Here is a 14,164-nt window from a genome sequence, read left to right on the forward strand (position 1 = left end):
TCCCCCTCTCTCTCTCTCTCTCGTCTCTCCCCCCCTGCTCTCTCCTCTCTCTCTCTCCCTCCCCTCTCTCTCTCTCTCTCTCCCCCCTCTCTCTCTCTCCTCCCCCCCCTCTCTCTCCCCCCCTCTCTCCTTCAGCCAGATTATTCAGGCTGCTTTGAGCTCCATCTTCAAAGAGCTCATTTTAGTCTAACCTTGCCCTGGGAAGTTAAACCCCAGAGAAAGAGGAGAAATCGGATGGAAAAAGGAGACGATTATGTGAAGAGCGTTGGTAGTCTTGAGGTTTCAGGGTTGGGGAGCTCAGCGAAGGCTCCTTCCATTATGTGACGTCTGAATATAGATTGTGCCCTGCTCATCATCATTTGTTTATGAAGCAAGATGTGTTTGGGATCATTCAGAGACTCCCAATTATTGATCGAGTATTTTAAGCTTGGAATATCTTGTTGCTCCTTTCTATGTTTGACTCTGTAATAATCACTTAACTTTATTGGCATGGGAAAACATATGTTTACGTTGCCAAAGCATTGTCACATGGGCTCAGGCAGTTCGTTTTTGGGGAGGGATGTGTGTCTCTTTTTTCCTGTGACACTGAGAGGGATTGTGTCTGTCTGTGTGGCTGAGGAGAGCGATGGTGGTCTATATTTATTAACTTGTCCTACTAAATGAGGTCAGCCCCTGGCCCTGCTGCTATTTATTGGCATGGGAAACATATGTTTACGTTGCCAAAGCAACGCAAATAGATAAACAAACGTCAAATAAAAAATATTACACAGTTCCAAAAGAATAAAGACATTTCAAATGTCATATTATCTGCAAATAGTTCAAGTACAAAAGGGAAAATAAATAAATATGGGTTGTATTTGGAATTATGTTTGTTCTTCACTGGTTGTCCTTTTCTTGTGGCAACAGGTCACAAATCTTGCTGCTGTGATGGCACACTGTGGTATTTCACCCAGTAGATATGGGAGTTTATCAAAATTTGATTTGTTTTCGAATTCTTTGTGGATCTGTGTAATCTGGGTGAAATATGTGTCTCTAATATGGTCATACATTTGGCAGGAGGTTAGGAAGTGCTGCTCAGTTTCCACCTCATTTTGTGGGCAGTGTGCAGGTCTGCCTACGGCGGCCTTTCTCAATGGCAAGGCTATGCTCACTGAATCTGTACATACTCAAAGATTTCCTTAAGTTTGGGTCAGTCACAGTGGTCAGGTATTCTGCCGCTGTGCACTTTCTGTTTAGGGCCAAATCGCATTCTAGTTTGCTCTGTTTTTTGTTAATTCTTTCCAATGTGACAAGTAATTATCTTTTTGTATTCTCATGATTTGGTTGGGTCTAATTGTGTTGCTGTCCTAGGGCTCTGTGGGGTCTGTTTGTGTTTGTGAAGAGAGCCCCAGGACCAGCTTGCGTTGTGTTGTCTTAAGGGTAAAAAAAATCCCTGATGTTTAACAGCAGAACCCCCTAAATGATATTTTTTCAACTTGAAATTGAATGACTTTTCTGAGATTCAAATCAAATCAAATCAAATCAAATTTTATTTGTCACATACACATGGTTAGCAGATGTTAATGCGAGTGTAGCGAAATGCTTGTGCTTCTAGTTCCGACAATGCAGTAATAACGAACAAGTAATCTAACTAACAATTCCAAAAAAACTACTGTCTTATACACAGTGTAAGGGGATAAAGAATATGTACATAAGGATATATGAATGAGTGATGGTACAGAGCAGCATAGGCAAGATACAGTAGGTGATATCGAGTACATATATACATATGAGAAGAGTATGTAAACCAAGTGGCATAGTTAAAGTGGCTAGTGATACATGTATTACATAAGGATGCAGTCGATGATATAGAGTACAGTATCTACGTATGCATATGAGATGAATAATGTAGGGTAAGTAACATTATATAAGGTAGCATTGTTTAAAGTGGCTAGTGATATATTTACATAATTTCCCATCAATTCCCATTATTAAAGTGGCTGGAGTAGAGTCAGTGTCATTGACAGTGTGTTGGCAGTAGCCACTCAATGTTAGTGGTGGCTGTTTAACAGTCTGATGGCCTTGAGATAGAAGCTGTTTTTCAGTCTCTCGGTCCCAGCTTTGATGCACCTGTACTGACCTCGCCTTCTGGATGACAGCGGGGTGAACAGGCAGTGGCTCGGGTGGTTGATGTCCTTGATGATCTTTATGGCCTTCCTGTAGCATCGGGTGGTGTAGGTGTCCTGGAGGGCAGGTAGTTTGCCCCCGGTGATGCGTTGTGCAGACCTCACTACCCTCTGGAGAGCCTTACGGTTGAGGGCGGTGCAGTTGCCATACCAGGCGGTGATACAGCCCGCCAGGATGCTCTCGATTGTGCATCTGTAGAAGTTTGTGAGTGCTTTTGGTGACAAGCCGAATTTCTTCAGCCTCCTGAGGTTGAAGAGGCGCTGCTGCGCCTTCCTCACGATGCTGTCTGTGTGAGTGGACCAATTCAGTTTGTCTGTGATGTGTATGCCGAGGAACTTAAAACTTGCTACCCTCTCCACTACTGTTCCATCGATGTGGATGGGGGGGTGTTCCCTCTGCTGTTTCCTGAAGTCCACAATCATCTCCTTAGTTTTGTTGACGTTGAGTGTGAGGTTATTTTCCTGACACCACACTCCGAGGGCCCTCACCTCCTCCCTGTAGGCCGTCTCGTCGTTGTTGGTAATCAAGCCTACCACTGTTGTGTCGTCCGCAAACTTGATGATTGAGTTGGAGGCGTGCGTGGCCACGCAGTCGTGGGTGAACAGGGAGTACAGGAGAGGGCTCAGAACGCACCCTTGTGGGGCCCCTGTGTTGAGGATCAGCGGGGAGGAGATGTTGTTGCCTACCCTCACCATCTGGGGGCGGCCCGTCAGGAAGTCCAGTACCCAGTTGCACAGGGCGGGGTCGAGACCCAGGGTCTCGAGCTTGATGACGAGCTTGGAGGGTACTATGGTGTTGAATGCCGAGCTGTAGTCGATGAACAGCATTCTCACATAGGTATTCCTCTTGTCCAGATGGGTTAGGGCAGTGTGCAGTGTGGTTGAGATTGCATCGTCTGTGGACCTATTTGGGCGGTAAGCAAATTGGAGTGGGTCTAGGGTGTCAGGTAGGGTGGAGGTGATATGGTCCTTGACTAGTCTCTCAAAGCACTTCATGATGACGGATGTGAGTGCTACGGGGCGGTAGTCGTTTAGCTCAGTTACCTTAGCTTTCTTGGGAACAGGAACAATGGCCCTCTTGAAGCATGTGGGAACGGCAGACTGGTATAGGGATTGATTGAATATGTCCGTAAACACACCGGCCAGCTGGTCTGCGCATGCTCTGAGGGCGCGGCTGGGGATGCCGTCTGGGCCTGCAGCCTTGCGAGGGTTAACACGTTTAAATGTCTTACTCACTTCGGCTTGCAGTGAAGGAGAGACCGCATGTTTTCTTTGCAGGCCGTGTCAGTGGCACTGTATTGTCCTCAAAGCGGGCAGAAAAGTTATTTAGTCTGCCTGGGAGCAAGACATCCTGGTCCGTGACTGGGCTGGGTTTCTTCCTGTAGTCCGTGATTGACTGTAGACCCTGCCACATGCCTCTTGTGTCTGAGCCGTTGAATTGAGATTCTACTTTGTCTCTGTACTGGCGCTTAGCTTGTTTGATAGCCTTGCGGAGGGAATAGCTGCACTGTTTGTATTCCGTCATGTTACCAGACACCTTGCCCTGATTAAAAGCAGTGGTTCGCGCCTTCAGTTTCACACGAATGCTGCCATCAATCCACGGTTTCTGGTTAGGGAATGTTTTAATCGTTGCTATGGGAACGACATCTTCAACGCACGTTCTAATGAACTCGCACACCGAATCAGCGTATTCGTCAATGTTGTTGTCTGACGCAATACGAACATTGACCCCAAAATTAGAAAAAGTGAAACATCGCCTTTGTTCATGTTTCCATGAAAGCTGTACACCACCAGGGTACAAAGATTGTCTTAGGGTCATTTGTGACCCGGCAGTTATAAAATCATTTATACACCACAAAAACGTCAAAGACACATACACACACAATGAGAAATGGAGATTATGCTACTGATTGAACTCAGCCAGCAGCTCCTGAAGAGGAAGGTCACCATAGTTGGCACAGTTAGAAAGAACAAGCCTGAGCTCCCCCCTGCACTCCTCACAACAAGGGGGAGAGAGGCCTTCTCATCAAAGCTTGTCTTCACCCCCACCACCACTCTAGTTTCTTACCTCCCAAAGAGGAACAAGAATGTGGTCCTCCTGAGCACACTACACAAAACGGCTGAGATCAGTGACCGTGAGGACAGGAAGCCAGCCATCATTCTGGACCACAACCACAACAAAAGAGGTGTGACAACCTGGAAAAGGTGATTGGAACTTAAAGTTGCAGGAGGATAACTGCCCGCTGGCCCCTGGTCATCGTCCATAACATCAGTGATGTGTGCTCATACAATGCCTTTGTGATATGGAACAAGATCGACACTACCTGGATGCCTGATAAGTGGAACAAGAGGAGGGTGTTCCTGGAGCAGCTGGGAAAGGCACTTGTAACCCCACACATTCAAAGAAGGGAGAGCCTCTCCCACACAGCAGCTTCTGCAGCGTTTGTGAATCTTGTCCTGATCCACCTGAGGCTGCAGCTGGGGCAGGCAAGAGGAGGAGATTCCTATTCTTCCCCCCAAAGAAGGACTGTAAAACAAATACTATGTGCTGCACATGTGAGAAATACATCTGCAAAGTCCACGCACACTTTCATACTGTCCTACATTGTTTTTAACTGACTTGCCTGGTTAAATAAAGGTAAGAACAAATGTGCTAATTAGAGTTGATTTATGTTCTACATGTTTTTGTTTCGTATCTATTATCTTATTTTATTCTAATTTATTTTTGTTGTTTAAACACCTTGGGGTGGGGGCAATTGTTTAAACACCTTGTGGGTGGGGGCAATTGTTTAAACACCTTGTGAGTGGGGGCAATTGTTTAAACACCTTGTGGGTGGGGGCAATTGTTTAAACACCTTGTGGGTGGGGGGCAATTGTTTAAACACCTTGTGGGTGGGGGCAATTGTTTAAACACCTTGTGGGTGGGGGCAATTGTTTAAACACCTTGGGGTGGGGGCAATTGTTTAAACACCTTGTGGGTGGGGGCAATTGTTTAAACACCTTGTGGGTGGGGGCAATTGTTTTAAACACCTTGTGGGTGGGGGCAATTGTTTAAACACCTTGTGGGTGGGGGCAATTGTTTAAAACACCTTGTGGGTGGGGGCAATTGTTTAAACACCTTGTGGGTGGGGGCAATTGTTCAAACACCTTGTGGGTGGGGGCAATTGTTTAAACACCTTGTGGGTGGGGGCAATTGTTTAAACACCTTGTGGGTGGGGGCAATTGTTTAAACACCTTGTGGGTGGGGGCAATTGTTAAAAAAAATGGGAGAAGACGAGTATTTTGTAGTTGAATTCCTCATTGTACAGTACAGTCGTAGCCAAAAGTTTTGAGAATGACACATATATTAATTTTCACAATGTCTGCTGCCTCAGTTTGTATGATGGTGTAACGGCTTTCTTCCGCTGTAGGAAAGAAGGACCAAAATGCAGCGTGGTTATAGAGTTCAACATGTTTAATCAAGACCATACATGAGAACACTACAAAATACAAAACAACAAAATGAAAACCGAAACAGTCCTATCTGGTGCAATGACACAAAGATAGAAGACAATCACCCACAAAATACCCAAAGAACATGGCTGCCTAAATATGGTTCCCAATCAGAGACAACGACAGACAGCTGCCTCTAATTGAGAACCAATCTAGACAACCATATACATACAAAACTACCTAGAAAGGATACAGCCCCATAAACATACAAAACTACCTAGAAAGGATACAGCCCCATAAACATACAAAAACAACAAGACTAGGCCAAACACATAAATCCCCCATGTCACACCCTGACCTAACCAAGATAATAAAGAAAACAAAGATAACTAAGGCCAGGTCCTGAAATGGTTGATCTCCCGCTCTACGATAGAGAAGCTGTCATTGTTAAAGTATGGGGAATCTATTGGGGGTATATAAGTTGCACAAATGAGGAAATGTTTCTCTGTTGAGATAATTTCCATATTAACTTCTTACCAGATGTAAAATGTTCCTGTTTTGACTTCTCGCTCGCGCTCTCTCTTTCTCTCTCTCACTCTCCCTATCTCTCCCTATCTCTCTCTTCCAGCCACGTCCAATGGTTCAGTCGAAGGTCTGGAGAACAGAGAGGGAGGAGTCTGTAAGACCAGGGCCATGAAAGTTGTCATGAAGGTGGGACAAGGTAAACAAAGAAACGCTTTCATTGATTGATATTTCTGACAACAAACGTTACACGAATGTGTTTCTCCATGTGTTGCACTCTAAACTGTCCTATATGTGTCCACATTAAACATTCTCCCTTCCTCAAAGTTTTATTTGCAGTACTGTAGACACTAACTGAGTTTAGGCCTGGCACACACCTTCAATGCAGCACAGTTCTTCACGTCTATGTAAAACCCCAGTGCCCTAACAGTGTGTATCAGTGTGTAACCTTGAGGATAACTGTATTGGTGTACATGGTCACAGTGACTTCACTGTATCCTCCATTCTGACACAGCACAGGCCTTAGCATCTTAGCATGCAAATACAATCATACATTATTCATATAATCTCTCACTGTGAATATTTAAAACAGCACACACACGCACGCGCACGCACACACACAAACACAACCTCCTGCTGGTTGACTTTCGTATCGTCCGTCTTGTGAAGGAAGCTAAATGTCAGCATATTCAGAGTTGAAGTGGGTCCCTAGACGAGAGAGAGAACACTTTACTGCACGTGCTTTAGTCCACCAAACGCCACTTCACTTTAGGATCAGCACTGAGCAAATCAGATCGTCTGTAGCCTCCCATAGACTATAACACATACAGTATATTATGAATCAGTCAAAACATAGCAAGGTAGCGCTGACTACTGTTGGAAACCATAATTACACTACTGTTGGAAACCATAATTACACTACTGTTGGAAACCATAATTACACTACTGTTGGAAACCATAATTACACTACTGCCTCAACCCATAATTACACTACTGTTGGAAACCATAATTACACTACTGTTGGAAACCATAATTACACTACTGCTGGAAACCATAATTACACTACTGTTGGAAACCATAATTACACTACTGCTGGAAACCATAATTACACTACTGTTGGAAACCATAATTACACTACTGTTGGAAACCATAATTACACTACTGTTGGAAACCATAATTACACTACTGCTGGAAACCATAATTACACTACTGTTGGAAACCGTAATTACACTACTGCAGGAAACCATAATTACACTACTGCTGGAAACCATAATTACACTACTGTTGGAAACCATAATTACACTACTGTTGGAAACCGTAATTACACTACTGTTGGAAACCATAATTACACTACTGTTGGAAACCATAATTACACTACTGCTGCAACCCATAATTACACTACTGCTGGAATCCGTAAATATGCTACTGCTGGAAACGATAATTACACTACTGCTGGAAACCATAATTACACTACTGCTGGAAACCATAATTACACTACTGCTGCAACCCATAATTACACTACTGCTGGAAACCATAATTACACTACTGCTGGAAACCATAATTACACTACTGCTGGAAACCATAATTACACTACTGCTGGAAACCATAATTACACTACTGCTGGAAACCATAATTACACTACTGCTGGAAACCATAATTACACTACTGTTGGAAAGCATAATTACACTACTGTTGGAAACCATAATTACACTACTGCTGCAACCCATAATTACACTACTGTTGGAAACCATAATTACACTACTGCTGGAAACCATAATTACACTACTGTTGGAAACCATAAATACACTACTGTTGGAAACCATAAATACACTACTGTTGGAAACCATAAATACACTACTGCTGGAAACCATAATTACACTACTGTTGGAAACCATAAATACACTACTGTTGGAAACCATAAATACACTACTGCTGGAAACCATAATTACACTACTGCTGGAAACCATAATTACACTACTGCTGGAAACCATAATTACACTACTGTTGGAAACCATAAATACACTACTGTTGGAAACCATAAATACACTACTGTTGGAAACCATAAATACACTACTGTTGGAAACCATAATTACACTACTGCTGGAAACCATAATTACACTACTGTTGGAAACCATAAATACACTACTGTTGGAAACCATAAATACACTACTGCTGGAAACCATAATTACACTACTGCTGGAAACCATAATTACACTACTGCTGGAAACCATAATTACACTACTGTTGGAAACCATAAATACACTACTGTTGGAAACCATAAATACACTACTGTTGGAAACCATAAATACACTACTGTTGGAAACCATAATTACACTACTGCTATCAATATAAAGTGAATGGAGGAAAGGAAGAGGAGAATAGGTGGAGGAGGAGAGAAGGGGATAAGGTGGAGGAGGAGAGAAGGGGAGGGGAAGGAGAGGAAGGAAGGAGGTGGAGGAGGATAGAAGTGGAAATGTGGAGGAGGAGAGAGAGAAGGGCAGAAGGTGGAGGAGGAGAGAAAGGGAGGAGGTGTAGGAGGAGGAAAGAAGGGGAGGGGGAGAGAATTGAAGGGGAGGTGGAGGAGGAGAGAAGGGGAGGATTTGGAGGAGGTGGAGAGAACGAAGGGGAGGTGGAAAGAAGAGAAGGGAGGACGTGGGGGAGGAGAGAAAAGAAAAAGGTGTAGGAGTAGAGATGTCGAGGAGGAGAGAAGATCAGGAGGTGGAGGGGGAGAGAATAGAATGGGAGGTGGAGGGGGAGAGAATAGAAGGGGAGGAGGTGGAGGGGGAGAGAATAGAAGGGGAGGAGGTGGAGGGGGAGAGAATAGAAGGGGAGGAGGTGGAGAAGAGAAGAGAAGAGGAGGAGGAGGAGAGAAGAGAAGGAGGTGGAGGTGGAGAGAAGGGGAGGATGTGGAGGAGTTGGAGGAGGAGAGAAGAGAATAAGGTGGAGGAGAAAGAAGGGGAGGAGGTAGAAGAGAAGAGGAAGTCAGATCGAGACTAAGTAGACACCACCCAGTATGTTGAGTGGTATCAAAGCTATCCCACCTTTTTCTGTCCCACCGTCACTCCCTCTCTCTCTCTCTGTCCCTCAATTTCTCACTCTCTCTCTCTCTCTCTCTCTCTCTCTCTCTCTCTCTCTCTCTCTCTCTCTCGATTGATAAACCAGTTGGTTTATCAATCTAACTGTTGTAGAGGGAACAGTTGGTTAATCAATCTAACTGTTGTAGAGGGAACAGTTGGTTTATATCTCTAACTGTTGTAGAGGCAACAGTTGGTTTGTCTCCTCTCCTCTCCTCTCCTCTCCTCTCCTCTCCTCTCCTCTCCTCTCCTCTCCTCTCCTCTCCTCTCCTCTCCTCTCCTCTCCTCTCCTCTCCTCTCCTCTCCTCTCCTCTCCTCTCCTCTCCTCTTCTCTTCTCTCCTCTCTTTTCCTCTCCTCTCCTCTCCTCTCTTCCTCCTCTCTTTTCCTCTCCTCTCCTCTCCTCTCCTCTCCTCTCCTCTCCTCTCCTCTCCTCTCCTCTCCTCTCCTCTCCTCTCCTCTCCTCTCCTCTCCTCTCCTCTCCTCTCCTCTCCTCTCCTCTCCTCTCCTCTCTTTTCTCTCCTCTCCTCTCCTCTCCTCTCCTCTCCTCTCCTCTCCTCTCCTCTCCTCTCCTCTCCTCTCCTCTCTTTTCCTCTTCTCTCCTCTCCTCTCCTCTCTTTTCTTTTCTTTTCCTCTCCTCTCCTCTCCTCTCCTCTCTTCTCTTTTCTTTTCCTCTCCTCTCCTCTCCTCTCCTCTCCTCTCCTCTCCTCTCCTCTCCTCTCCTCTCCTCTCCTCTCCTTTACTCAGCAGTAATGTTAAAACCAGACATATAAATAAGACATATTATGGCCTTTTACAGATATGAATAATGAATAACAATAAAAACCAAATATATAATTTTCTTAACCTCATTCTGCCATGTCAGTGTGTTCTGTCCCCTAGACTGCTGAGTGGGTGTCTGTGTTTGCTCTTGTGTGCATATGTGTGTGCACGCTTGTGCGTGTACGTTCGTGTGTGTCTCTGTGTGTTACTATCATACAGAGATATTTATCATGGTGTCCTATGTTTCAGACCCCAACACTGTTCTACCAGACCCTGTATTACCAGAGGAACCAGAGAGAGAGAATGACAACAGTCTGGGAGGAGACTTCAGTCCTAGCCCTGAGGACAACCTGCTGCCTGGGGCAGGAGAGCCAGGCAACACTGGTGAGATAACAACCCTAACCCCATTAGAACCTGACGGAACCCAGCTGAACCTTACAGAACAAATAGAACCTAAAGAATATCGACCCCATGAAAAGTGTTGGGTGAGGGTCAAGAACAGGTAGAGAGAGAAGGTAGAGAGAGAAGGAGAGAGAGGAGAGGGAAGGTAGAGAGAGAAGGTAGAGCGAGAAGGAGAGAGAAAAGGTAGAGAGAGAAGGAGAGAGAGAAGGAGAGAGAGAAGGTAGAAAGAGAAGGTAGAGAGAGAAGGTAGTGAGAGAAGGAGAGAGAGAAGGTAGAGAGAGAAGGAGAGAGAGAAGGTAGAGAGAGAAGGAGAGAGAGAAGGTAGAGAGAGAAGGAGAGAGAGAAGGTAGAGAGAGAAGGTAGAGATAGAAGGAGAGAGAGAAGGTAGAGAGAGAAGGTAGAGAAAGAAGGTAGAGAGAGAAGGAGAGAGAGAAGGTAGAGAGAGAAGGTAGAGAGAGAAGGTAGAGAGAGAAGGAGAGAGAGAAGGTAGAGAGAGAAGGTAGAGATAGAAGGAGAGAGAGAAGGTAGAGAGAGAAGGTAGAGAGAGAAGGAGAGAGAGAAGGTAGAGAGAGAAGTGAGGACAGGGAGAAAGTGACTGAGAGAGATTTCTGGCAGCAGCTGCTGAAATACATGGGAAACAGATTTGATTCTGCTCTGATTTCAGTCACTTCAGGAGCTAGTCACTCTTTTTTCCAGTAACCGTCCTTCCCAACCCCCTCTCAGCCCCTCCCACCCCCCTCTCACCCCCTCTCACCCCCCTACAGAAAGAAATGAAACCGAGTCAGATGTGCATATCTCCCCTGGCCTGACCTCTCCCCTGACCTCTCCCCTGGCCTCTCCCCTGACCTCTCCCCAGGCCTCTCCCCTGATCTCTCCCCTGACCTCTCCCCTGACTTCTCCCCTGACCTTTCCCCTGACCTCTCCCCTGACCTCTCCCCAGGCCTCTCCCCTGACCTCTCCCCTGACCTCTCCCCTGACCTCTCCCCAGGCCTCTCCCCTGACCTCTCCCCTGACCTATCCCCTGACCTCTCCCCTGACCTCTCCCCTGGCCTCTCCCCTGACCCCTCCCCAGGCCTCTCCCCTGACCTCTCCCAAGGCCTCTCCCCTGACCTCTCCCCTGGCCTCTACCCTGACCTCTCCCCTGACCTCTCCCCAGGCCTCTCCCCTGACCTCTCCCCTGAACTCTCCCCAGGCCTCTCCCCTGACCTCTCCCCTGACCTCTCCCCTGACCTCTACCCTGACTTCTCCCCTGGCCTATCACCAGGCCTCTCCCCGAAACACCTTTCTGTAGACTTAGCTATTGCCTCGTCTGTATCAATCCTATTAATCTGAGTGATGTTGGCTGTTAACCACAGATTACATTACAGGGTCATCTTGATTAAACTAATTAAATTAGATGACATCAATAGCACTTGTCAATCACCCTAAAGAAATTTGAAGAATTCATCGTCATTTCGTTAAGCTATAAAACAATAATCATATACATTTCTGTATCTGAATGCACAATGGGTCGCATTGTACAAGCTCACGCTTTCTCTCCCCCTCCCTCCCTCTTTCGCTCCCCCCCTCTCTCTTCCCCTCCCTCCTCCAGACTCTATAAACCAGGACAACAGGTCAGGAGGCTCCAGCAGCAGTGACGGCATCCTGGGGTCAAAGGTCGCTGTGTTCTCAGCCATCGGAGCCGGCTGCATCATCTTCCTCCTCCTCATCCTCTTCCTCATCATCCTGCTCATCAAGATGAGGAAGAGATCCCGGAAGCACTCTCACGCTCAGCCCCACCCTTCCGCCCTGTCACTCAGCACACTGTCCAATCAGAACAAGCTGCCTGGCAGCGGGGGCACAGCCGGAACGGAACCCAGTGACATCATCATCCCGCTGAGGACAGAGAATAACTACTGCCCTCACTACGAGAAAGTGAGCGGTGACTACGGACATCCTGTTTATATCGTACAGGAGATGCCTCCGCAGAGCCCAGCAAACATTTATTATAAAGTCTGAGAGAGGAGAGGAGAGAACATTTATTACCAGGTCTGAGAGAGGAGGAGAGAACATTTATTACCAGGTCTGAGAGAGGAGGAGAGGAGAGAACATTTATTACCAGGTCTGAGAGAGGAGGAGAGGAGAGAACATTTATTACCAGGTCTGAGAGAGGAGGAGAGGAGAGAACATTTATTACCAGGTCTGAGAGAGGAGGAGAGGAGAGAACATTTATTACCAGGTCTGAGAGAGGAGGAGAGGAGAGAACATTTATTACCAGGTCTGAGAGAGGAGGAGAGGAGAGAACATTTATTACCAGGTCTGAGAGAGGAGGAGAGGAGAGAACATTTATTACCAGGTCTGAGAGAGGAGGAGAGGAGAGAACATTTATTACCAGGTCTGAGAGAGGAGGAGAGGAGAGAACATTTATTACCAGGTCTGAGAGAGGAGGAGAGGAGAGAACATTTATTACCAGGTCTGAGAGAGGAGGAGAGGAGAGAACATTTATTACCAGGTCTGAGAGAAGAGGAGAGGAGAGAACATTTATTACCAGGTCTGAGAGAGGAGGAGAGGAGAGAACATTTATTACCAGGTCTGAGAGAGGAGGAGAGGAGATAACATTTATTACCAGGTCTGAGAGAGGAGGAGAGGAGAGAACATTTATTACCAGGTCTGAGAGAGGAGGAGAGGAGAGAACATTTATTACCAGGTCTGAGAGAGGAGGAGAGGAGAGAACATTTATTACCAGGTCTGAGAGAGGAGGAGAGGAGAGAACATTTATTACCAGGTCTGAGAGAGGAGGAGAGGAGAGAACATTTATTACCAGGTCTGAGAGAGGAGGAGAGGAGAGAACATTTATTACCAGGTCTGAGAGAGGAGGAGAGGAGAGAACATTTATTACCAGGTCTGAGAGAGGAGGAGAGGAGAGAACATTTATTACCAGGTCTGAGAGAGGAGGAGAGGAGAGAACATTTATTACCAGGTCTGAGAGAGGAGGAGAGGAGAGAACATTTATTACCAGGTCTGAGAGAGGAGGAGAGGAGAGAACATTTATTACCAGGTCTGAGAGAGGAGGAGAGGAGAGAACATTTATTACCAGGTCTGAGAGAGGAGGAGAGGAGAGAACATTTATTACCAGGTCTGAGAGAGGAGGAGAGGAGAGAACATTTATTACCAGGTCTGAGAGAGGAGGAGAGGAGAGAACATTTATTACCAGGTCTGAGAGAGGAGGAGAGGAGAGAACATTTATTACCAGGTCTGAGAGAGGAGGAGAAGAGAGAACATTTATTACCAGGTCTGAGAGAGGAGGAGAGAACATTTATTACCAGGTCTGAGAGAAGAGGAGAGGAGATAACATTTATTACAAGGTCTGAGAGAGGAGGAGAGGAGATAACATTTATTACCAGGTCTGAGAGAGGAGGAGAGGAGATAACATGTATTACAAGGTCTGAGAGAGGAGGAGAGGAGAGAACATTTATTACCAGGTCTGAGAGAGGAGGAGAGGAGAGAACATTTATTACCAGGTCTGAGAGAAGAGGAGAGGAGATAACATTTATTACCAGGTCTGAGAGAGGAGGAGAGGAGAGAACATTTATTACCAGGTCTGAGAGAAGAGGAGAGGAGAGAACATTTATTACCAGGTCTGAGAGAAGAGGAGAGGAGAGAACATGTATTACCAGGTCTGAGAGAGGAGGAGAGGAGATAACATTTATTACCAGGTCTGAGAGAGGAGGAGAGGAGATAACATTTATTACCAGGTCTGAGAGAGGAGGAGAGGAGAGAACATGTATTACCAGGTCTGAGAGAGGAGGAGAGGAGATAACATTTATTAC

General features: G+C 46.0%; 1 protein-coding gene across 1 annotated transcript in view; it reads left to right on the top strand.

Annotated features, from left to right (window-relative positions):
- Positions 1 to 12,787, top strand: part of LOC109883784 (ephrin-B1) — a 142,241-nt gene extending 129,454 nt beyond the window's left edge. Inside the window, exons 3-5 of the mRNA XM_031798438.1 lie at positions 6,226 to 6,318; positions 10,203 to 10,337; positions 11,947 to 12,787. Coding sequence (XP_031654298.1) covers positions 6,226 to 6,318; positions 10,203 to 10,337; positions 11,947 to 12,353 — 635 coding nt within the window. The 3' untranslated portion in view covers positions 12,354 to 12,787. The remainder of the gene's footprint in view (positions 1 to 6,225; positions 6,319 to 10,202; positions 10,338 to 11,946) is intronic.
- Positions 12,788 to 14,164: the final 1,377 nt, after the last annotated feature.

Source organism: Oncorhynchus kisutch, linkage group LG19 (genome assembly GCF_002021735.2).
Source record: "Oncorhynchus kisutch isolate 150728-3 linkage group LG19, Okis_V2, whole genome shotgun sequence".
Taxonomy (NCBI): domain Eukaryota; kingdom Metazoa; phylum Chordata; class Actinopteri; order Salmoniformes; family Salmonidae; genus Oncorhynchus; species Oncorhynchus kisutch.